We start from the raw sequence: 26,156 nt of genomic DNA on the forward strand, positions 1-26,156 counted from the left end.
CTCAATGGCCTAACTCTAACTTTGAGGTTGTTCCCTTTATTCTGGATCTGTACCTACCTCGTTGAACATTTCAAACATCTGAACCAGATCATCCTTCAACCTTATAAGCTCAAGAGAGTACAAACTCAAATTTGTGCTAAGGACCCTCATAACTTAACCCTTTAAGTCCTGGTATTATTCTGATGAATCTGCGCAGTACTCTGTCCAAGACCATAAATTCTTCCTGAAGTTGGTTACCAAAACTGAATGCTGTACCCTTGATGTTCTGACTAGGGTTGCCAACCCTCCAGGATTAGCCTGGAGTCTCCAGGAATTGAAGATCAATCTCCAAGATACTGCTGTGTGCAACCCTGGAGAAAAATCATTGGGACATTAAAAATGATTGTTTTTTTTGTCATTTTCTTTGAACATTTCTCTTTGCCAGATATAAAAATATTGAAATTGGAAAAAGGGCTGTTTGGCTGATAGTCAAGCATCATCCAGTTGGGTAATGTGCCTTTTTGCTTTCCGATTGCCGTAGGAAGGCAGTGTGTCACAAGGCTGGGTGTGCTGGGTGTCTAATGGCTGGAGCATGGGGGCAAGTCTTGTGATGAAACCTCCAGGAATACGTTTATACATTTAATCACAGTTGGCAACCCTAGATCTGACCAAAGCTCTGCATAGCTGAAGCATCACTTCCAGTCCCCTTTGAAATAAAGGCCATTATTCCAACAGCCTTTTTGATATCTTTTTATTTCCATCTACTGCTTTTTATTGATTTATGTACATGAACACGTGAATTCCATTGTTCCTCTACATTTCCTGGTCCCTCATCTTTAAAAATAAAATCTCAATTTGATGCAGGCAATGTGACAGTTGACTTTATTTCAGACTATCGCTTGAACATTCCTTTTGACTATAACAATCCAAATGGAGGAGTGATCCTGAAGTTTAATTGCTGATGCATGCTTGCTTCCATCTATGCTTGCACCCTCTAGTGTTCAATTATCAATCTGTGAGTGCAATACATTCACATTGCTCCCCAAACTCCCCTCTGAATTTCAACACGATAACGGCCAACTCCAAGAACAAGCCTGGTTAACAGCTAAAAGAAAATAAAGAAATTCAGCGATCTATATTAAAGTTATTTTAAAAACGCAACAGCACTCTCCTGGTGATGCAATGTCAATTTTGTAACAACATTTTTTTTTAAAGAGGTGTTTTGAAGTGGGGGTATAATGCTCTCAGTTCCCCCATCAGACTGCAGAGGTCTGAACAGGGGCAATAGGAAACACACCATTCTTATTGAAAAATTGAAGAAAAATATTACGACTCTAAAAGTGATGCATTGTCAGAGACTAACTCTACAGCAAGTCCATATCAGACACACAAATTTTGCAACTTTTCAATTGTTGCCATGGCCTTTTTTGATGAAATTGGAACCACTTAGAATGAAATTCACAAATACGTAAAAATATCTGCATCTTTGGTGAAATCCATCATGAAGTTTGTTGCCATGCTTTTATTGGCTGTTGCCAAGGTGACTGGGAGGAGTGTGAAACAGGTCAGCGTCACTGTGAAGCAGACCAGAAGTAGTATGCAGCAGGTCAGCACTTGACAAGAGGAGTGTGAAATAGGTCAGGGTCACTGATATGAGAGAGAAAAACTCAAACTGTGGCATCACAGGAAGGCCATGAGTTGATTGGCTAGCAAGCAATGTAGCTTTGTTTCCGTTTCTCCAAAGTTAGGCAGTTAGTTTAAGTAAAAACAGAATTACCTGGAAAAACTCAGCAGGTCTGGCAGCATCGGCAGAGAAGAAAAGAGTTGACGTTTCGAGTCCTCTGTCGAAGGGTCATGAGGACTCGAAACATCAACTCTTTTCTTCTCCGCCGATGCTGCCAGACCTGCTGAGTTTTTCCAGGTAATTCTGTTTTTGTTTTGTATTTCCAGCATCCGCAGTTTTTTGTTTTTTGTTTTTATCTTATAGTTAGTTTAAGTAGATGGATAATTTTTTTAAACAATTTTCTTTTACAATAATACATTTCATTTAACTTCCCTATATCTAAATGACAACAGAAGAGAAGTGAGTAGCTGGTGAGTCTTTTGTTAAGTAGTAAGTTTTATTGTCTCATAGAAAGAGGAATGGCAGGGCAGCTCGGGCCCCTGGAGCGCACATCCTGGGAACTCCGGGACATTTCCTGTGTCCTGGATAACCACACGTGCAGGAAGTGTCATCAGCTGTAGCAGGTGAAGCTCCAGATTTCAGAGATTCAGCATCAGCTGGTGTCACTGCAGCGCACCTTCAAGGTTTCGAGAGCTTTGAGGATCGTACATTTATAGGTGCGGTTACCCTGCAGCTTAAGAGTATGGAGGGAGAGAGCGAATGGGAAACAACCAAGTGATCAAGAAGAAATAGGCAGGTAGTGCAAGAGTCATCTGAGTGTTTCTTGCTCTCCAAGTGATAGTTCATCTGGGGATTTCAGCCAGAGCCAAGTCCCTGGCACCACAATTGGCTCAGCTGTATAGGGAGGCACAATGAAGACTGGAACAGCTATAGTGATAGGAGATTTGATAATCAGGGGAACAAGCATTTCTGCAGCCACAGATGTGAATCCAGGATCATATATTGGCTTCCCAAAGCCAGGGTCGGGGATGTCACTTAACGGCTGTAAAGCACACTGAGGGAAGACGATGAACAGTTGTGGTTCAAATTAGTGTCAACGACATAGGTAGAAAGAAGGACGTGCTCCTGCAGTCAGTATTTAGGGATCTAGATAGGAAATTAGCAGGAAACAAAAATAGTCATCTCTGGAATACTCCCAGTACCACGCACAAGCGAATACAGAATAGGAGGATATGGCAGAGAAGATACAGGAGGGAGAGCTTTAAGAATCTTGGGACATCAGGATCAGCTCATGGGGAGATGGGACCTGTACAGGCCAGACATGTTGTACCTAAACAGAGCTGGGACCAATTTCCTTGTGGAGTGATTTGCTAGTGCTATTGGGGAGGGTTTAAACTAACTTGGCAGGGATGTGGGAGCCAGGAGATAACACTAGAGAGGGATACCAAAATGCAATGAATATTGAAAGATAGTACTAGAATAGGAAATATCAAGGTATGAGGTGGGTTCTGTGTCAGGGGGAAATTTAAAAAATCTAAATTAGGGTTACATAATGGCCTCTTTCTGTGCTGTAGCCATTCTATGATTCTATGTATTGTTTCTCCTCAGGGTTTACAGTTAAATTGATCTGATAGGGTTGACCTGCATGAAGCACATATTGTCTGTTGCTAACTAGAGAAAGTCATCAAATGGTCATTCTAGCTAATCCCTTTATTCTTATTCTGTCCATATCACTGGCATGTAGTTCTGGGATCAAATAGTTCTGAAGTTGTGTATGAGAACAATGCAAAATTCATGAAACAAACACCCATCTTTGATTGACAATTCACCTTGTGTCCACTGTATAATTGCAGTTCTAACTAAACTGCATTATCAGGCCACAGGATTGCTGAATCCCCCATCATCAATATCATGAGAGTTACCATTGACCAGAAACTTAACTTGTCCAGCCATACAGATAGTGTGGCTACAAGACCAGGTCAGAAGCTGGAAACTCTGTGGCACAGAACTTGACCTCCTGACTCCCCAAAAGCCTGTCCACCATCTACAAGGGCCAAGTCAGGAAGGTGATGGAATACTCCCCACTTGCCTGGATGAGTGCAACTCCCACAACACTCAAGAAGCTCGACACCATCCAGGACAAAGCAGCCTCTTGATCCCACTCCATCCACCACCTTAAATGCCTGGTGTGCCGTAGCTGCAACGTACATGATCTACAAGATGCTCTGCAGCAACTGGCGAACGCATCATCCAAATCTCTAAACCTAGCCGGACGGGAGCATCAGGCATTTGAACACGTCACCATCTGCAAGTTCTCCTCCGGTCACACACCATCCTGACTTGGAAATACATTGCCATTCCTTCATTGTCGCTGGGGCAAAATCCTGGAATTCCCAACCTACCAGCGGCGTGGAGTAACTACACCAAAGGGTCCCTGAGCCTCTACAGGTCCCACCAATTCGGAATGGACTATCAGTTTAAAATGCCACCCTGTGTGATATGTGGAGATCATGGGCTGCATTGCTGCAGTTTGCTTGCTGCTATCAGGGTGCCCTCTAGTGTTCAATTAGCAATATGAAGTACGGTACATCGCAGCTGGGAATCTGACGCTGAAGTTTCCTGGTCCTGTAATGGCGACCTTGTAGGCAGAGAAGCGAGAAAACAAGGGAGAGCTGCGTCAGGGCAGCTCCCCGACGCACTTGTGCTGCCGGGGAACCTTCCCAGAGGCGAGATGTGAATCTGACCGGCTGCCTGACACAATAGGGGCAATTTTACGGCCTCACCACCGACAGAGCAGCCTCCCACCACGTGCGGAGATGACCAGCCCAATGGAGGCAACATCCCTGTGGCAGGATGGGGCAGGGGATCATCAGAGCCAGTGGCGGGGGTCACAAGCATTAAAGGCTGCAATCGCTGCTGAGCTCAATCCAGAAAGGTTTCCCTCAATCCCGATTTACTTGTTTATTTCTGCACTGCTGTGCAGTCTGTTGAGGGTACTTCCATGTGGGTCTGCTGAGGTCCCAGAGCTGCTCACTCCTTGATTGGGTCTGCAGCATCCGGAGCCCACCCACTGTCCTGGATAAAATGGAGAGCATGGAGGTGGCTGTCTTGGGAGCCGCCTCCCAGAAGATTGCGGCGCCAATCTTGTTGCCAGCAAACGTGGGCTGGTGACCCCTATTTGGTTCAGAAGCCTGAGGAAAAATTGACCCCCGTGCTTCTATGTTTGCAGAGATACTAACAGATATACATAGATAATAAGGCAGATGTATACTCAAATAGTATATACATGGACAGACATATATATACATGTATGGATAGATAAACATATACATGAACAGGCAGGCGGCGCACATTGGTAGATACATACATAAAAAGATATATCAATGGACAGACAGGACCAGTTGCCTTCTCCAGTAATGAACATTTGAATATTGCTGAAAAGAGAGATATGTTGCAAAGCTTTACGCCTTGCTCTCATTAGGAGGAATGCAAAAACGCCAAATTTCAAACAATCACAACAATTTATACTACAGGAGAAAAGGGTGCTGATTGGTTGGCTGAGGCATTGTCATGGAGAAAGCAACAGGAACCTAACGGCCCAACAACCAATTTAAGATAATCAGTCGAGCTCGTAACGTGACTCATTTATGCTTGCCAGAAGTGACATGCGTTCATACGCAGCGACCCATTCTCTGCAAACAAAAGGAATATGTTCATGCCTTGTGCCTTTTTTTGAATTACCCGGGAGCTTAGGGAGCCTATAGGTTCCTGTTGCTTTCTCCATGGCGACGCCTCAGCCAACCAATCAGCACCCTTTTCTCCCGTAGCATAATTTGTTGTGATCATTTGAAATTTGGCATTCTTGCATTTGTTCTGATGAGTGCAAGACGAAAAGCTTCAGCAAAATGTCTTTCTTTTCAGCAATGTTCAAGCTCTGTACTGCCAAGCAGCTGTTAACATTTCAAATGGCACTCAGCCTTCTCCCTTCCGCTCTCAGTCTCTTCAAGTATGCTGCTCAAAAATGAATATAGGTTTTGATTGTAAATAATTGAGTGAGTGCAGTTATACGAAAGTGATCTTACTGTACCTTTTGCTTTAAGATCATCTTGTCAATTATAGCACTATGATTGACCAATTCCATATTCTTCTTGCTCATTCGTTCATGCTGTTCTTTTAAGGCATAGCAAGCTGTTTTAAGGCTGTTGGTAAGGGCACATCTTCTGCTTTCAGATTCCAATAAATTTAACTGCAGATTCCTCCCAGATCGTCTTCCATATCGATTTGTTGCACAGATATTCTCACCTGATGCAATGGGAAATATCTCTTTGCCCATGTTGTATATTTCAGAACTTGATCTACTACTGCAGAAACTGAAATAAATGAGATATTTTACAACTTGTCAAACATTTCAAAGACTGAATCGTGTACACAAGGAAAGATATAACCTACAACTTATCTGTAGATAATGGTAATTTTTTGCTAAGGTTGTTTGAGTGTGAATTATAAAAAGCTTTTATATGATATTAAAAACACACTAACTTCGACTAATGCATCATTCCTGTAACGTAAATATTGAGTGTCTTTAAATATCAGCTCTATAACCTTAGAGGTTTATTGCAAAATGTGTTTAATTTTTAAAATGGGTCTATCCCAAACTGCACTTAACAGTATTTGCCAGTTGGAAACCAATCTTGGTCAATATTGAGAACAGCTCATAAAATAGCACTTTATTGCATAACTATTGCCAAACTAAACATATCAGGTATTTTGACATATACATTCACTAAATACTGCAAAGTAGTACTTTCCACTCTACGCTGTAATGTCTCTGTGATGTGGGTCTAGGCTACATTAAGTAAGAAGTAGGGTCTTCCAGAGCGCACAGGCTATAATTGGAAAGCTGTTAACTGTGATAATTAGTGGATATTAATGCATAATTTAAAAAAAACTTGCATTTTCTGTAAAAAAAAAGTGGAAGCCTGCAGTTTTTTGAGTAGCTGTCGTCAGTAAACAACCTTATCTATGGGTATTGACTGCTTTTATTTCGGACTCTGTCTGGCACGTGCAGGGAATGGGCAAGGTTCCTTGCCACCCACGTGAACTCTGAGCTGTTTCTATAGGAAAGAATTTGCATTTATATTGCACCGTATCACATTCCTAAATTGCCCCCAAACACTTCATGATCAATTGATTATATTTGAAGCACCACATAAGTGTCAGGCAATGACCATCTCTGACAAGAGAATATCTAACCATCTCCCTTTGACAAGCAATGGCATTACCATTGCTGAATCTCCCTTCAACATCCTCAGGGTTACGACTGGCCAGAAACTTAACTTGTGAATACTGGGCAAGTCAGAAGTTGCGAATTCTGAGGCAAGTAACTTACCTCCTGATTCCCCAAAGCCTGACCACCATCTATAAGACACAACATAAAAAAAAAATCCACAGGGTACAAGTCAGGAGTATGATGGAATAAGCTTCACTTGCCTGGAATAAGTGCAGCTCCAACTACACTCAAGAAGCTGGGCACTATCCAGGGTAAATCAGCCTGCTTCATCCGCATCTGCCAACTTGGACATTCACTGCCTCCACCACAGAGGCATAGTGGCAGCAGTGTGTAACAAATACAAAATGCACTGCAGCAACTCTCTGAGGCTCCTTGGACAGTACTTTCCAAGCCTGCGATCTCTACCAACCAGAAGGACAAGGGCAGCAGACGCTCGAGAACACCATCACTTGCAAGTTCCCCTCCAAGTCACACACCATCCTGACTCGGAACTATATCGCTGTTCCTTCACTGTCACTGGGTCAAAATCCTGAGACTCTCTTCCTAGCAGTACTGTGCCTATACCATATGGATTGCAGCAGTTCAAGAAGGCGGCTCACTTCCACTTTCTCAAGGGCAATTAGGGATGAGTAATAAATGCTGGCCCAGCCAGTGACTGTCACATACCAGGAATGAATTTTAAAAAAGTCACTGTGATGTGGACATGCGGCAGCCAATTTTACCTAGACCAGGGTCCAACATGCAACAAATGAGTTGTATGAGTCTGTTGTCGTTGGTTTTGGGTGAGAGGGGGAATACTACTCAGGACATGGGTGAATTCCCTGCACTCCTTCAAATGTTTGCATGGGATAGCTTACATCCACCTGATCACACATTAATGGTTTCAACGCAGACCTGGAATCTCCAGCAATGGCGTAACCGGCAAGTTACTTTAAAATCTGCGGTGAGTTTCTCACAGCGAATTATGCTGAAACTTCCTGAGAATTTTATTAGCTTTAGGGAAAAACAGTTGACTTGCCCTGGACCAGATCCCCTACTGGGCAAGGGTAATAATGTCCGTGATTAATTAACCAGAGCTGTTGCATTTAAGCAGTTTATTCTAAAGGCAACACATTGTGCTGTTCACTGCTCTCTGTGGAGTCCTTGCAGCCAAGATTCTTTGAGTTGATAACTTTTCTGTTGATAAATATTTTGTGTGATCTGGGCGAAGGTGTGGGTGTGGTGACGGTGTTAACCCTTTACTAACTGTGTGGAGCAAAACAAGATACAAATTAAAGATTCAACACAGACAAAAAGTACATTGTTATCATTGTAGCTTTTTTTTATATCACATTCTAACCTATTTGCTCGCATCTTAACTTCTCTTGATCTGCTGTCTTGCACTAAAACAATAATTTATATTTTACTGCAGGAAAAACAGCTTAGCAATTAGTTATTTTGATCATATGGTACCTCAGAATCCCACTGTCTGTGTCCAGAGTTTTATTCAGCCGGGTTTGAGGATATTTTGGAGAACTGCAGGAAGCTGGACTAGATGTCTGTTTGGGTTTAAAAAATATATTTACTTAAGAACAATTAAAAAAATGAAATACACTTCATAGTCAATACATCTGAAATGTAACAAGACAGTACATATCTTGAATCTGATTCACAAAATATAAATTGCAGGTAAAATATGTTACAGCCAGACCCCAGGCAAGGTTCCCCCAATTTGTTATGATCCCAGATGAGGTACCCCAAATTATTATGCTCCCAGGTTAGGAGGGATGAACTGGCTCCCTTTCTTTATTCAACCCTCTCAGTTGGTCACAACAAGGTTGAGTTAAAAAGGATCTCTTCCCTTATGGATACCTTTTCCCAGTCCAAATATATTATATTTATGTTTTAAAAAGGAGCCAATTTAACCAGACTGTCTTGAGTCAAAGAAAGAGTGAGTTTATTAGTTACTAAACATGAGAAAAAAATAATAAAAATGCAACTCGCACACATACAGATTAGAAATGAGAAATTGAGTCCAAAAACACAAGTTAAAAATATATAGGAATCAGTCCTTTGGCTTGTTCATGAGGGGTGGATGGTGAAACGTTGTGGCCGTTAAGTTTGGGTGACTCCGGTAGTGCTGACTTTGGAAGTTGAGCAGTTGGGTTAGAAATTCTTGGTTCTGCAGGTTAGCTAAAAGGAGTTGTCCTGTTTCCTTTTTGACTGTGGCTTTGCTGACTTGTGCCTTGCTTCAAGAAATCAGAGAGAAAGAGTTTACCTGCAAGCGCAGGGATGCCCAAATGGTGTTCTTTGGCTGTGACCTTCACAGCATACACACACGCAAGAACAGAACACCAGACTAGCACACAGAACTAGGGTCACAGTAAGCTTTATTAAATCCCTTTCCTTGCATTTTCCTGTAAGGGAAAAAAACAAATGTCTTTCGCCCAGATCTGCTTTCTTTACAACTCAGTTCATGTTCACAGTCTGGGATCTAACTCAACAGGTGGTGATTTCGGCTGAGATGGTAATCGTTTTTCATTATCTCCACAACCACAGGAGCTCACAGTTCAGTTTTCATTGTATCTTTCCCTTTGAAGTGCCTCTGACTGAAGTAGGCTGTGTCACACCTTTTTAGGTGCGACATTCTGTTCTCTCTGGACTAGTTGGTCAAGTGTAATTCACACAGGAATTTTCCAACAAGTGGTTACTTTACAGTCTCAGCCAGCTTTTGCTTGTATGTATTTTTTTTTTAAAAAAGGACATTCTTGCTTAAAAGTTCAATATGTCCATAAGTAATTCGGGGATACAATCCGTGGTCATGGCAAATATAATGGGGCTAAAGCCAATGGCCTCGAAAATGAGCACTGGGGGTTCGCAATGTGTGATTAACCCACACCCGTTGACTGCAATGCAAGCAGAACACAAACTTCATGCTGCCTGCTCATTTCAATAACGTCAGTGACCAGCCAACGATAACTATGCTGTTGGTTGACTGAGCACCTGAGCAAAGGGCTATTTGTTAATGATATATCTATTGTGTTTAATTATTATTCAGATGGAGGGCATTAATTGGGAGTTCACTTGAGCAAATAAAAAGAGACACTCACTGAAACTGGGGTGGAGTCGAGTTTGAAGGTGTAATATTATGTAATATTTGTAATATTTTATTCTGTAAAAAAACATGTAAGACTGAGTAAAGATTGACTGTGGTCCTCTCCTTTACTAAGTCACTTTCTGGAATATAACATGAATATTGAGAGTGGTTAGCATTACTTAAACTAGCCAGAATTGATTAAAGCTAGTACGCAGCCCTTGAAGAGGAAGTGCATTGCGGTTCGAGCAATTCTGGGAGTCACGCAGGATGTGACACTGACCTTGGAAACACTGAAGAACAGCGCAACATGGGAGGGAGCGGGTTACAAGGATTTTGGGCCCTGCACTGAAGGCCTTGCGGGCAGGGGTGAAAAGTATGAGGACTGTCCTGTATCCATTCAGGGGGCAGAAGCCCTCTAGACACTGCGCAGAAGGCATTGGGAGCAGATAGCCACGGAGGTCAATAGTAGGAGTCAGCCCTGCGGATCCTGAGACAGTGCCATAAGAAGTTCAATGACCTTACATGAATTGTCAAGGCCAGCGAATGCGCCTTCAAATGCCATCTCCTATCACCGCACCAGACTCAGCAAGTGCTCAAGTCACAAAACTCACATTACTCACCTACCAATAATCTCAATCAATCAGGACTCATTCCCCAACATTCATATGTTTCACCTCATCCTCACACACTTAGCATTACTGCAAACCTCACACCCACATCTCACAGCTTGCACACACTTCTAGTTATTCAAACATTGCAGCCGCAACAGACAAATTGCAGCACACTCACTGGCACACTTCCCTCTCTTTTGCAAGACAAAAGGATGCACAATTGGAGGCTGTAGGAACTAACCCAAGGGCGGCTGGTGCATCTGCATGTTCTAGCCCCCATGGAAGAGATGGTACCAACCATTACTGGGATTTCCATTGCTGAGGCTCTGGCCAGTGGCAGGGCTAAAATCATCAAACTCTTCAGTATCCTCACACCACAATTCTACCTCATCCCACACTCTGATTTACAAGCTGCAGATGGTATAAGAATGCATCTCCTACTTTGCCCCACCCTGCCTCCATGCACCAAACCGCACCTTATGCCTTTCTCCTTTAAGACAGCCAAGAAATGGAACCTGGCCAAGCAATGGCGGAACAGCAAGATAAAGTCATGATGAAGACACCCATCTCCCGATTGCACACTCGCAGTCACCAGCTCAGATGCTGATACTACATGTAGTTTAAAGGATAGTATAGAGGCAGACCTCGCATGTGGTGAGATATGGAGCAAAAAAAGGTGCAGGCTCACAGGAAGGGCAGGTCACACATGAGTTCTGACTGTAGAGAATTCAGATGAGCACTTCAATGGGACAGCCTACAGGATAAAGTTGACAGGTACGCAGGACAAAATGTTTGATGCGTTAAGAAGCCTCTCACAGCAGCCCAGCAAGCTGCCCTCCAGCAGATTACTAGGATTGCCAAGGTACCTCCCCCAGTAGCAATGGCTGCTCGGAGCTCGAACCCGCTGTTCTTTTGCAGGAAGACAGCACTCTTCCTCCCACCCCTGCCACTCTGCCAGTGCCCTTCCTGTTGCCAGTCAGCCAGCCAGCCCAGACTGCTGCCCCAAGCCGAGGTGGTGCAGTCAAAGTCCAGACCATCTTCAGTCTCCTCCACTGAAGGTTAGCAGCCATGCTACAACCACTGAGGGGCATTCAGCCCAGAAGAGGCACACTGACAACAGGCACCAAAGGAGTGCACAATGTTGTCTTTTATATGCAATATGGCATGATATAATTTATAAATTGCATTTGGAATGTTTATTTTTGTGGTGGCTTTTATTTTTGCATTCAGTGTCCAAATAATGGGTATAGGTTATCCCGCTTTCTCACACAATGGGTTTAATCATGTGCACCACAGAACTTTGGGGCTAAACATAAAATTTAAATCCTTGATGTAAACCATTTCTGCCAACAGTGTGTTTCTTGCACAATTGTTCTGTAGCACATTCCATCCATATTTAAATAAATTGTCAAAGAATCACTAAAAGCATTAATCAGTTTTACTTTATTGCTATAGTGTAGCTAAAATTATAAATGAAATACATTGGTCCGTAGCCTCCGAGCTCCCCAGCGTCGGATTTGGGGGGTACCCCAAAGATGCGCTGGGGAATCCCTCTGGGAATTCTCAGGTAAGGGTTTGCACAGCAATTGCCCAGAAGTGCACACTTCCTCTGAACAACTGTGCTGCACTGGGAACCACCCGAAAATGCGGTTTAAATTGCAAACTTTGGATGGTTCCGCCAGGTTTATACCAATAGTTACTCAGGAAAAGTTAGAGGAATTGAAACCTCTCCTAACTTCTGAGCAACTATTGTAAATGCCCAGACTGACCCCCACGCCCACCATCTCCCCTCTTGACCTCCCTGACACTCCGACACCCCCACCCCCGGCCTCTGACACTCCCCACCACCAACCCCCGTCCCCAACCTCCGACACCCCGCACCCCCCAGCCTTCAATCCCCCACTCCCATGACCTCCAATCCCTCATCACCCCACAACCTCCAATCCCCTCCCCCCACCCGATCACCGATCCTCCACTCCCCTGACCTCCGATACCCCCCACTGGCCCCTGATCTCCGACAACCTCCCCCCTCACCCAGAACTCGGACCTCCCCCATCCCTACGGACTTCTGACCTCCCAATACACCCACGTCCCCAAGACGTTTGATCGATCTCCAACCCCGACCTCGGACCCCCCCAACTCCCCACGGACTTCCAAAACCCCCCCCCCCCGAACTCCCCACGGACTTCCGATTCCCACCCTCCCTCCGCCACTGGACCGCTGTGGTGTTGACTTCCTCTTTTCCAACACCAATTTCCAACTGGAGCCAAGGCAATGGGATATCCAGCCACCCAGCAACAGTGATGGTAGCAACCATGGTAAGCAGCCAATCACAATGAAGCATTCTCACTGACAGCAAACCAGGAAGTAAAATGTGCTGATTTTTTTTAAACTTTTAATTAAAGTTTTAAAGAAAATGAAAGAAATAATTGGGGCAAATGGCTGGGATCAAGGTAGAAGCTGAAATATCATAAGCAAATGTTTTAAAAAATGTGATTTTTGAAAAATCATGATGGAACAATTTGACAACTTTTAAGGGTTGGGGAAGCTGCTCAGCAGCAATGAAGTTTGGTCAACAGGGCGTGACTTTTCAAGGGCTTTTACAGCGAGACCAAAATGATCAAAGGACTAGTTCTAATCAGTTCAGTGATTTCTACTTGATTGCACTCAGGGTGGTAGGACGAAGACACTTCAACAATGCACAATATGACGAAGCGCACAATCACCAACACCAGCTTCCGGATTTCTGCAGGTAACTGTGCATATGCAGACTCCAGAAGTTGCTGTCAATTTCAGAGGAGTAATGGCGGTGAATGCTGAGTGTCGCCAACATTACTACTGAAAATCCAGGTGAACATTGCTTCTGCTGAAATAACTGGTGTTATTCAAATTTCTACCCTATGTGACCCAATTAAAATAACTAAAGGCTATAAATGTAACCTGTATGAAAATTGGTGGCTATGCTACAATCCAGTAAATTATGCTAATTAGAAAGCATGCATTCTTAATTGCATAGCGTGGGAGCTGACGTTAGAATAAGCAAAGGCTGCTTTATCTAAGCAACAAATCCTGGTTTCCCCCTTTATAATGTTGGATCTGCTTTTTAGTGTCCGACCTGATGTGATTCTCACGAAACACTGAACACTTGTATTCTCGAGCCTGCTGTCGCAGTAGTCTATGACTGACATTAGCAATAATGGCACAAGCCTATGTATAAACCGAAGCTTCTTTTCCACTCCTCAACCACCAGATTTTTCTCAAACGGTGTAACTTCCTCCTACTCTCCTTGTTCTAACGGCGCCAACCCTATGACTTCTGCTGTTATGGGAACGACACGACAACAGCTCCAGTTCTGAAAATCAGTCCCCGCACTCGCTGCATCGAGAGAGACCGAAATGTCAAAGGGACCACACTGACCGGAGGATAATGTCGACGCTGTTCGCTCTCCCTGAACAGACCTTGATCCAAAGCTTCTGGCTCCATGTTTCCTTTGGGACAGGCGCTTATGTTAATGGGGTTTGGAACTAACAAGCAGTATTTTGCTAGTTTAAGGCTCCGATCCTCTCCTAGAGACGACAGGTGGTGCTGTGAGCTACAGCCCTGCCATTGCCGGCAGCTGGGATCTCAGCTCCTCCCATTTGACATCGAGAAAAGGACTTTGGGCTGTGCAAGAAAACGGGCTTATGCTAACGCACCAACACCCACAAAGCTGGTCGTTCCTCGATATGAATCGGGGACGTCTGATTCATGATTCAAAGGCACGTTAATATACTCGTTGCAAAAGCACCAAGAGGTGTGTCACAAACATACAGAAATAACTTAAAATTTATACCACACCTTTTATGATCTCAAGACGTCTCAAAGCGCTTTACAGCCCAATGAAGTACTCCTGAAATAAGTCAGAAAATGTTGCAAATGTTTCCGTCGCCAATGTTGCTGCCCGATGTGCTGAGTGCTTTTAGAACTTTGCGTTTTTAGTTTAGATTTCCAGCATCGACACTATTCTGCCTTTAAGTAGAACCATAGAATGATTATAGCACAGATGGAAGCCATGCCGCCCGTCGTGCCGAGCCTGACCTCTGCAAGAACAATTCACCTAATGCCACTCCCGTCTTTTCCACGCAGCCCTGCAATTTTTTTCCCTTTTCGAATAATGATCCAATTCCCTTCTGAATGCCTTGATTGAATCTTCCTCCACTTTACATCTTCTGGATTGTGACGTGAGAAATATACATAATGCCACAAAAAATAACTACAATGCCCATAAGAACATAAATAGGAACTGGGGTAAGACCATACAGCCCCTCAAGCCTGCCTTGCAGTTTAATTTCACCACAGATACTTGACAACTCCACTTTTCCACCCCAGCCTCAAATCTCTTGATTTCTGTAAAATCAAAAAACTACCAGTCTCAGCCTTGAATACCTGGAACAACTGAACATCCACAGCCATCAGAACTGGAGAATTCCAAGGATTCAGAACACTCTTGTGTGAAGACGATTTATTACTTGAAGGAGAAATGGCTAACCATGCAGCAAAGATCAAGTTCTGAAGTCCAAGGTTTATAATCCCCCCTTCCTTCCAAGCTATGGTTGAGCGATCAGCACGGACCAATAGTTCTACAGTAGTGAGTTTGTCCAAAACCCTGCCAAGAAATGGTATAGGAATTATCAAATTATGTTTTACATTGGATTGGACTGTAGGATATATTGTCTCTAGTCTCCCCTATGCCTTCTTTTGGGTTTAGGCCCTGTATCATTGGACCAGGGCTGGGAAGGGAAAAGAAAGTCAGAGTTTCGGATGCAGTTGGGCACTTGGGGTAGTCAGCATGAGTGAGTGCTGGGGGGTGGGGAGTCAGTTGTGTCATTACCCAGTTAGACTAGGATTTTTCTGTCTAACGTTCCCTGGGTAACTGTCTAGTTAATTAAAGTCGTAAGTGTCTGAAGTCCCGACCCAAATTCAAACTTCCCAGGCAATTCCCAGAGTCAGTACATTAGGACTTGTGAGGTCCCATAGCACATCTTCCAGTGGGTGTCTGGTCTCTAGCTGGAGTAGAGAAGATCAATCAAACTGTAAATACAAGGTGCTACTGTAGACTAAGAGCTTCAGATTCCAGTTATTTCAGCTTTGACACCACAATCCTTTCGCCTCAGTGGACATCCCAAAACACACACACTGGGAAGGGGTGGCTACTTTGTCCAAACATTGCTAACAATATATACATGTCCATAAGCCCAAACTTGTGTGTTTTGGACACCAGATTTTCTGCAGTGAGACATTCCTTGACATTGTTGAAATCCACAAGCAGATTCCTTACATTTGGAAATTGTGGCCCAACCAAATTGGGAGATACCTCGGAAGAGATGCCCAGCATTCAAATGCCTCATATTTAATGAAATGGGTAGACAAGACAGCTTGGAGCTGAGAGTTAAGCAGACCTGCTCAATGAGCACTTTAACAAAAATAGCAGAGAGAGCAGATGAGCTAACTGACGTAGGTTAAGAGCATGTAAGAACTTACAGTATTTATCAACGCATACCTGCAGCATGAAATAGGCAAAAGTGCTACCTTTCTAGCAGTTTTATTTACGCTAAAAAAAATCCTTGGAGCATTAATCATAGTTATTCCCACAAACTATAAAATGATTCTTTGAAATAAGTGAATTATTTCTGAAGTGTGTCATTTTATTTCTATAATCTGTCAATTTTAACAATGAAACAGAATTGACCACTGAAAATAATGAAAATAGACAAATTTAAGTTTACCGATCATTATTCAAAAAATAAAACTTTGTTTCTGAATTTGAAAATAAGATTGAGAAGTAATGAGAGTTTAAAAAATTATAGCAAGGCAGTGGGTAAAACTTGATTTGTTAAAGCCCCAAGAAAGAGTTTCTTTAATTTCTTTCCAGTTATCATACAGAGGCAGCCAGTAAAATTTTTAAGATAAAAGCGAAATCTGAGACAAAAACAGAAAATGCTAGAAAAACTCAGCACGTCTGATAGCATCTGTGGAGAGGGAAACAGAGCTGATATTTCAAGTCCATATGACCCTTCTTCAGAATAAAACTTTATTTGGTCCATAATGTTGTGGTCTCATCAGCTATTGTACAAACAGGACCTTCCATTCAGCCACTCTACAGGAACAAAGTCAGTCACGACCATCAAATATCTCTGTACTTAAAACATTTTGATAAGTTCAAGCTGTCAATACTTAAATATTTTAAAAATGTTTTCACAATTACATGAGACATCTAATAGCCAAATGTTTATTTATTTCAAAGAATCATCAGGCAAACTGTTCATTTTATAATCCAGACTATTTTTCTTGCAGCGTTGTTTGCCTCTTCAATGAATAGGTGGGAACACTTGTACAGCTTCCAAATGCTCTTACTGAATCAGAAATGTCTTGGATTCATGGTACATTTTCAGACAGCTTTTTGAAAACGAGCTTCCTTTGCTCTGTGGTCATATTCCCACAGCTCTCCAGCACATTAGCAACTAGTAAAGTATGCTTAATTGTTCTGGCTTTGACCCATATCCGTCCATTCATTCCAATCACTATCTCAAAAGGGTACAATTCTCCGAGATTCTTCATGACTTCACAGTTTGGAGAAAGCAGCCTGAAAATCAGGATTAAAAATTTAGTTAGGGCAACTGATTGGCAGTAAAGCGCCAGAATATTGACAAATTAATTTCACTTACATGCGTGCAATACTCAGTGAAACTTTAAATAATAATCCATCTGGTCCAATTACTCCCATCCCATTGGACCGGCCACAGCTGTCAATGCAAACCAGTTCTGGTTCCATATCTTTATTGGCCACAACAAACTGTGCAAATACAAGATCTCCAACCTATAACAATGAAACAAAGGGAACAAGATTGAGACTGAATTTAAAAGCTACCACTTTGAGTATGGCTGTCCATTAATTATAGTTAATGTCTGATTATCATGCTAACATTTTTGGCATTTAAAAAAATCTATTATTGCCAGAATTAAACCAGCCCCCGGATCCATATAAACAAAGTTAGCTGATCCCAGCTTGGTTTTTCTACAACTCATGTGACCCTTTCATATTTCCAGTCCTTAGGCTGTTGGGTTCTTTGTATCAATTCTCAGAGACTTCCTTACAATTTAATATGCATTGTCAAGTAACAATCACTATCTCTGGCTACCTCAGTCTTGCTCTTCTCTTCCCCACCTTAATGAAGAGGTACTAAATTTGTGAAATAGAACTTGACATTAACAATCCAGAGTTAGCTTTTTCAAGTTCAGAATCCTTACCTTTGACTTATTAACCTTCTCTATTCTTACTCCTAACAGCACTGTGGGTCTACCCACACCACATGGATTGCAACAGTTCAAGAAGGAAGCTCACCACCACCTTCTCAAGGGCAACTAGGGATGGGCAGTAAATGCTGGACCAGCCAGCGAAGCCCACATCCCATGAATGAATTAAAAAAGAACCTAAATATGTTCTACTTTTGTGTCACTTAACTGCCCCATTTCATTTCATGGATCTGTTAAGCAATGCCTTTTCCTTGTTGGGACTAGAAACATACTGCCCTAGGAATCAATCTTGTATGCATTCTTAAACAACATTCCCATTGTGACCTTCATTCCACTGTATGCTCAAATATTTGGAATCACTCCAAATTAAGTTACTTTAAAAGAATCTAAAGCCCATTCTTCATATGCAATCTATTTTTTCTGTCTCAATGTCAAAAGAAACCAGGGGGTGGCATTAATCATCAGGCGTCACTGAGATAAAATTGAACAGTTCATAAATATAAAGCAGTTATTTATATTTTAATGTGAAACTTGCCTCAAATAAAGCTCTGAGAAGTTAATGCCTACTTTGTTATTAAGTCTTCTGGCAAAAGCAAAGAAACTCTCAGGTCAAGATAGTAAACATAATTTACTTCAACTCAGAGAAAGCTACAAATGCACACTGGGGAGCTCTGCAAATCTGAAATGCTCGAAAGGCATGGACATGGCTGGTAACATCCAGCTGAAGCCTCAGTTCTGGAAGTTTTCTATGTATTAAAAAGCATTAAAGCAATTCAACATGTCTATTTAATTATGTTCTTGCACAATGTAATTTTTTTCAAATTTTGTTTAAATCTTATTTTCACATTGAAATTTCACAGTGAATCTTGATTGGATTAACTCCTGTGGCAGAGAAATGATTGGTATAGATGAGATTGTGCTGGGAGTCTGCATTCAGGGACCCAAGATTTCAGCATTTCTGCTGTCAGAGTATTTGGCAAAATTCCTGAAAATGAGAATTCCTTTTAGAACTGTGTTAAAAGTAATAAATTTTTTTCTAAAATTGGCAGATCTATGACAATCTTTTTGCAGTTGGTGGGTCACCTGCCTAAATAGTTGGGAATAAAATGATTGGGAGTATTATCTTGTATCAAGCTGAACCATCCATACTAAGCACTATGCTATGATTACATAGAGAATACGGGAGTTAATCTGTACCTTAAAAATTACCGTCTTTATGCATTTGAAGCAGTCCATGTCCAAATGTAACAAGACCTGGACAATATCCAGGCTTCAGCTGTCAAGTGGCAAGTAACATTTGTGCCACACAAGTGCCAAGCAATGGCCATCTTCAACAGGAGAGAATCTAACCACCATCCCTTGACATTCAATGGCATTACCATCGCTGAATCCCCCTCTATCAACATCCTGGGGGGTAACATTGACCCAGAAACTCGACTGGACTAGCCATATAAATACTGTGGCTACAAAAGCAAGTCAGAGGCTAGGAATCCTGCGACTACTAACTCACCTCCTGACTCCCCAAAAATCTGTCCACCATCTACAAGGCACAAGTCAGAGTGTGATGGATTACTCTCCACATGCCTGGATGAGTGCAGATCCAACAACACTCAAGAAGCTTGACACCATTCAAGACAAAGCAGTCCGCTTGATTGGCACCCAATTCACAAACATTCACTCCCTCCACCACCAAGACATGGTACACACTGCTGCCACTATCTACAAGGTACACTGCAACAACTCACCAAGGTTCCTTAGGCAACACCTTCCAAATCCACGACCACTACCAGCTAGAAGGACAAGGGCTGCAGATGCAAAGGAACATCATCACCTGGAAGTTCTCCTCCAAGTCACTCACCAACCCAACTTGGAAATATAGCACCGTTCCTTCACTGTCACAGGGTCAAAATCCTGGAACTCCCTACCGAACAGCATTGTGGGCATACCTACACCTCAAACTGCAGCAATTCAAAAGGCAACTCGCCACCACCTTCTCACGGCCAATTAGGGATGGGCAATAAATGCTAGCCTAGCCAGCGACACCCACATCCCATGACAAAATAAATCTGGTCTACATTATTAAAGCTTAAATAAAAACAATTCTTACTTGGACATTTGGTCGGTTTCGCTTTGTAGCTCCTTCAAATGCTAAGTATGACAACGAGGCTTGCTCACTTCCTCCAACTTCAACTTTGAATATATCACCAGACTTTGCAGTCACAATTCCTATCACATATTCTCCTTTAGCGGGTACATACTGGAAAAAAAAATGCAACGAAACAACCATTTTAAATTCTGCTCTAAATGGAATCGTTCTGCATTACATAAGTAAATTATAAATAAGTTAGAAATGATACACAGGATCAAGCATAATTCTGGAAAAATGCAGCTGAATTTATTAACTGTGCTCTGGACAGCAAACTAGCAATAATGGAAATCTCTTAAGGACCACTGACTTGCCCATGTTGTATTCTTGAGACACCAGGAAGGGGATTTCTGTTTGAGGCTTGCATCCGAATGTTGCTCCGGGGAGCTCGTGCTTTTTATCAATAAGAGACATTATAACAAATTCAAAAACAACCAAAGAATCTTGCTGAAAACCCTGGTTCTTCACCAGTTCTTCGACACTGATAAGCTGTCTAAACCTTAGTAGTGTCTGACACACACTTCGGGTCCCTAAGCCTGGGACATTGCCAACTTACATCTAAGCACAGTGATGTGCATATCAGTTTAGAAGTGTGTCATAATTCATGAAGGGACGACTCAGTCCCACTGATGCATTTACTGTGCTACGTAGCATCAGAGGCAGCAAATTCCTATTGTGAATCATGCGGGCACGTTAATACAACAGGGGTGAAGTTGGTGCCTGGTGAAAATTTTGCATCTTTGGCTTTGTAGAGAGAAAGAGTGCTAGTCATCAATGATTTTACATACAAGGAAACTGATTCACAAGGGCACCTAGGGATGGGCAATAAATGCTGGCCCTGCCAGCAAAGCCCACATCCCATGAATGAAAAAAAAATTATAGCAGAATTAAGACAAAATTGTCAAGTGTCTACAATGTTGAAAGATCTGATTCAGCTTTTACACACGCAGGCGGAAAGGATGCTCAGTGTGGGTAGCTACTCATGACTATAGAACCATTGAAAAGTTACAGCACAGAAAGAGACCATTCAGCCCATCACATCTGTGCTGGCCGAAAAAGGAAAAGTAACTAGCTGCCCATTTTAACCCCACATTCCAACAACTTCCATAGTTTTGCAAGTTACAGCACTTTCAGTGCAGATCCAGATACCTTTTAAATGAGTTAAGGGTTTCTGCCTCCACCACCAAACCAAGCAGTGAATTCCAAACACCCACCACCCTCTGTGTGAAGAAGTTTTTCCTCATGTCCCCTCTAATCCTTTTACCAATCACCTTAAATCTGTGCCCCCTGGTAACTGACCTCTCCACTAGGGGAAACAGGGCATACCTGTCATAATCTCAATCTTGTACACCTCAATCAGGTCACCCGTCAGCTACCTCAGTTCAATGGAAAACCACCTCAGCCTATCCAATTTTTCCTTACAGCTGCAATTATCAAGCCCTGGCAACATCATTGTAAATCCTCTCTGTACTCTCACCAGTGCAATTATGTCCTTCCTGTAATGTGGCGACCAGAAATGTACACAAAATTCCAGCTGTGGCCTAACCAGCATTTTATACAGTTCCATCATTACATCCCTGCTTTTGTATTCTATACCTCGTCCAATAAAGGAAAGCATCCCACATGCTTTCTTTACCACCTTATCCTGCCACCTTCAGGGACCTGTGGACCAAGGTCTCTCACTTCCTCCACTCCTCTCAATATCCTCCCATTTATTGTGTATTCCCTAGCTTTGTTTGCCTCTCCAAATGCATCACCTCACATTTCTCTGGATTGAATTCCATCTGCCACTTTTCCACCCACTCAACCAAACCACTGATAGATATCATTCTAGAGACAACAGCTATCCTTTTTGCCAGCGACTACAGGGCCAATTTCCGTGTAATCTGCAAATTGCCCAATGACGCCACCCACGTTTAAATCCAAAATCATCAATATATCCAACAAACAGCAAGGGACCTCAACACTGAGCCCCGTAGAACGCCACTGGAAACATTTCTCCGTTCACAAAAACATCCTTTACCCTTTGTTTCCTGCCACTGAGCCAACTTTGAATCCCACTGGCCACATTCCCCTGTATCCCACGGGCTTTTATTTTGCTGACCAGTCTGCCATGTGGGACCTCGTCAAATGCCTTACGAAAATCCACGCAGACAACATCCACTGCACTTAGTGGGAGGAGGTGGTTGCATCACACACAGAATACAGATTGGTGTAAATATTATGAATGAAATGAGCCTGACCAGTGCTTTTTTTTGGGGGGGGGGGAGGGTTTGAGGTCAAATATTCAATGTGATTCACCCCCATTTCCCGCACAGGTTCCTCTCTCACACTCCCACCCACCAGGTCTCCCCCCCTCTCCATGCCCAGATTCACATTCTTCCCGCCCGCCCGCCCGCCGCACACCCCGGGCCCAGGCAGCCTCCAGCCGGCGCCGTCTCACCCGCTTCTGCTGCGAATCCACCCAGTAGACGGAGGGCTCTTTGTGCCTGACCACGCCGGATTTGCAGACAGACAGAGCGTGGCCGGAGAGCTGCCCGTGGCCCTGCCGCCGCAGGCCGGGCCCGCACAGCACCTTCTCCCCCGAGCTGGGCGGGAAAGTCAGAAGGTCCCCGGCCAGAACCACCTGAGCCACGGCCTCGGCCGCAGGGAGCGCCATTGCCGGGCTCCCACGGAACAGGGCGGCAGCGTCACTGTGGCGATGATGTCACTCCAACCGTCGCGCAGCCACGTGGCTCCGCCCCCTGACGTCAGGCGGCAGCAGTGCGCCTGCGCGCAGGTCCTCTCTTGAGTCTGCGCGATGCGGTCACATGGCTGATAACAAGACCAAACTGCACTTATGTAGCCACAGGTGGAGAATAGAATTGTTGCTGGTCAGAGTCGAGGCCTGGAGATTGGCCAGAGCTGGGACCTTTATATCTCAAAGGTATATTGTGTTCTTAAATTTGTTAAATACATCACAGAACATTTCAACTTGAAAATGGCAGAAAGTGCCATAAAATTCAACTTGCCTCCATACAGCACGTTCCAATCTTAGATGCCTCTGTAAAGGTTCCCCTGTGAAAAGGAAAAAAAATAGTTTGGACAACTGTGAGCCCTTTACAGGATTGGAGAATTTATAGTGGAGAACAGGAAAGTGGTGGATAAATTAAACAGTTACTTTGCATCTGTCTTCATGGAAGAAAATACAGAAAATCTCCCAGGCGACCAAGGGACTTGTGAAACTGAGGAACTAAAAGGAAGAATATTGAAGGGTGCAAGATATTTAGGAAGGACAGGAAGCAAGGAGAAGGTGGAGGGGTGGCTCTGTTAGTTAATGGTGGTATTAGCACAATGGAGAGAGATGACCTAAGTTCAGAAAACCAGGATGTGGAAATGGTTTTGGTAGAGCTGAGAAATGATAAAGGCAAGAAGTCACTTGTGGAAGTTGTGTACAAGCCCCCTGACAATAACTGCATGGTAGGGTTGAGCACAAAGGAAGAAATAATTGGAGCTTGTCAGAAAGGCACAGCAATAATCATGGGAGAATTTCAATTCACATATAGACTGGAAAAGTCACATGGGCAAAGGTAGCCTAGATAAGGAGTACATTGAATGTTTTCAGGATAGTTTCTTGGAACAGCATTTTCTGGAGCCAACCAGAGAGCAGGTTATAGTAGGCCTGGTATTGTGCAATGAGATGGGAGTAATTAATGATCTCATAATGGAGGTGCCCCTAAGTAGCAGCAACCATAATATGATTAAATTTTACATTCAGTTTGAGGGAGGGTTGAGTGGGTCTGAGACTAAGTTTTTAAACTTAAATAAGGGCAATTGTGAGATCATGAAAGCTGAGCTGGCTAAAGTGAATTGGCAAATTAAGTTAAGGGATAGGTCAATCGAGATGCAGTGGCTAATATCTAGGGATATTTCAGAATGCACAGAATAGATATGTTCCAATGAATAAGAAAAAATCCAAGGGTTGGACGCCCCATCTGTGGTTAATTAGAAAGGTTAAAGATAGTATAAAACTTAAAGAAAAAGCATACAATTGTGCAAAGATAGGTGGAAGGCCAGAAGATTAGACAGAATATAAGGAACAGCAAAGAGTGACCAAAAGACTAATAAAGAGGGAAAGATTTAAGTATGAGAGAAAGCTAGCCAGAGATATAAAAACAGATAGTAAGAGTTTTTAGATATATCTAAAAAAGGAAAGAGTTAACAAAGCGAGTGTTGATAGAAAGTGAGTCTGGAGAATTGATAATGGAAAACAAGGAGATGGCAGATGAATTGAACAGGTATTTTGCATCAATTTTCACTATAGAGATACAAGTAACATCCAAGAAGCAGCTACAAACCAGGAAATGGAAGTGGGGAAGGAAGCCGAGAAAATTAGTCACCAGAGAAGTGGTACTGAGTAAATTGTTGGAGCTGCGGGCTGACAAGAGCCCAGGTCCTGATGAACTTCATCCTAGGGTCTTAAAAGAAGTGGCTAGTGAGATAGCTGATACATCGGTTTTAATTTTCCAAAACTCCCTAGATTCAGGGAGGGTCCCATTAAATTGGAAGATAGCAAATGTGATTTCATTATTCAAAAAGGGAGGGAGACAAAGCAGGAAACTACAGGCCAGTTAGCTTAACATCTGTCGTAGGGAAAATTTTAGAAGCTATTATTAAAGAAGTTATAGCAGGGCACTTGGATAAGTCAAGATCACCAGCCATAGTCAACATGGTTTTGTAAAAGGGAAATCATGTTTAACCAACTTACTGGAATTCTTTGAGGAAGTAACATGTGCTGTGAATAAAGGGGAAACCAGTGGATGTACTGTACTTAGATTTCCAGAATGCATTTGATGAAGTGCCACATCAAAGGTTATTGCGGAAAATAAAAGCTCATGGTTTAGGGGGTAAGATGGATAGAAGATTGGTTGGCTAGCAGGTTTAGGGGTAACATGGAATTGAAGATTGGTTGGCTAGCAGGAAGCAGAGAGTTGGCATAATTGGGTCTTTTTCAGGTTGGCAAGATGTAATGAGTGGCGTGCCACAGGGATCAGTGCTGGGACCTCAACTGTTTACAATTTATATCAATGACTTGGACGAAGGGATGGCTGCCATATTTACCGATGACACAAAGATAGGTAGGAAAGTAATTTGTGAAGAGGACTATTGCTGGGTCAAAATCCTGGAACTCCCTTCCTAACAGCACTGTGGGTGCACCTACACCACATGGACTGCAGCATTTCAAGAAGGCAGCTCACTGCCACCTTCTCAAGGGCAATTAAGGATGGGCAATAAGTGCTGGCCCAGCCAGTGAAGCCCACATCCTATGAATAATTTTTTTAAAAAGTGATAGTGAGTCACAGCTGGAGGTAGTGAGACTTCAGTTAGAAATGAGGAAGCTTGATTTTGAACAAGGAAAGGAACTGAAAAAACTTGACTTGGAGGCAAAAGAAAAGGAAAAAGAAATTGAGATTGTTTCAGAAGAAATGGAAATGCAAAAATCTGATCCCCAGAGGGAAAAGTTAGCAATAGAGGAGAGAGGAAATGAAAGAGACAGAGAGTACTGACTTAAAAAGCTGGACTTTAAAAAAGAGATCAGATGCTGAGGAAAGTTCTGATGTTGAAAAAAACCATTAACTTAAAACCCGGTGGGGAGATGTTTAAATTTGTGCAAGCTCGCCTGAAGTTTGAAGAACTTTATTTCATTTGAGAAGATAGCTAAACAGATAAAATGGCCATTGTTGTTACTAGGTTATTGGTAGAACACAAGAGATTTATGCTTTAGTATCAGAAGAAATGCTTATGATGTGACAAAAAAGGCTATTTTGAATGCATATGAGTTGGTTCCTGAGGCATACAGACAGAAATCTAGAAATATGAGTGAACAGCCTGGGCAAACTTATACTGAGTTTGAGAGAGTAAAACAAAGTAATTTTGACCAGCGGATAGGGGTATTAAAGATAGAAACAACATATCCAGCTCTTAGAGAAGTAATTCTTTTGGAAGAATTTAAAGATTCAATTCCTTCGATAGTGAGAACTCATGTGTTAGAACAGAGAGTTAAAATGGTAAGACAAGCAGTGGAGATGGCTGTTGATTATGAGTTAGTTCATAGATCTGAACCTTTTATTTGTCACCCTTTTAAATCAGAGAAGGAT

At 42.7% G+C, this 26,156-nt stretch overlaps 2 protein-coding genes across 2 annotated transcripts in view; both read right to left on the minus strand.

Moving 5' to 3' along the window:
• The window catches only part of LOC121284458 (putative uncharacterized protein MYH16), a 56,811-nt gene extending 42,505 nt beyond the window's left edge, over positions 1 to 14,306 (minus strand). Inside the window, exons 1-3 of the mRNA XM_041199942.1 lie at positions 13,998 to 14,306; positions 8,346 to 8,431; positions 5,691 to 5,973 (exon numbers count right to left, since the gene is read on the minus strand). Of these exons, the coding sequence (XP_041055876.1) occupies positions 5,691 to 5,973; positions 8,346 to 8,431; positions 13,998 to 14,063 (435 nt within the window). The 5' untranslated portion in view covers positions 14,064 to 14,306. The remainder of the gene's footprint in view (positions 1 to 5,690; positions 5,974 to 8,345; positions 8,432 to 13,997) is intronic.
• A 2,330-nt stretch (positions 14,307 to 16,636) lies between these two features.
• LOC121284393 (exosome complex component RRP40-like) lies at positions 16,637 to 22,722 on the minus strand. The gene is made up of 4 exons (XM_041199867.1): positions 22,463 to 22,722; positions 19,981 to 20,130; positions 17,285 to 17,436; positions 16,637 to 17,202 (listed from the first exon to the last, which is right to left on the minus strand). Exons 1-4 carry the CDS (start codon positions 22,676 to 22,678, stop codon positions 16,995 to 16,997), a joined length of 726 nt encoding a protein of 241 aa, XP_041055801.1. The 5' UTR covers positions 22,679 to 22,722; the 3' UTR covers positions 16,637 to 16,994.
• Between the last annotated feature and the right edge of the window lie 3,434 nt (positions 22,723 to 26,156).

Source organism: Carcharodon carcharias, chromosome 1 (genome assembly GCF_017639515.1).
Source record: "Carcharodon carcharias isolate sCarCar2 chromosome 1, sCarCar2.pri, whole genome shotgun sequence".
NCBI lineage: Eukaryota > Metazoa > Chordata > Chondrichthyes > Lamniformes > Lamnidae > Carcharodon > Carcharodon carcharias.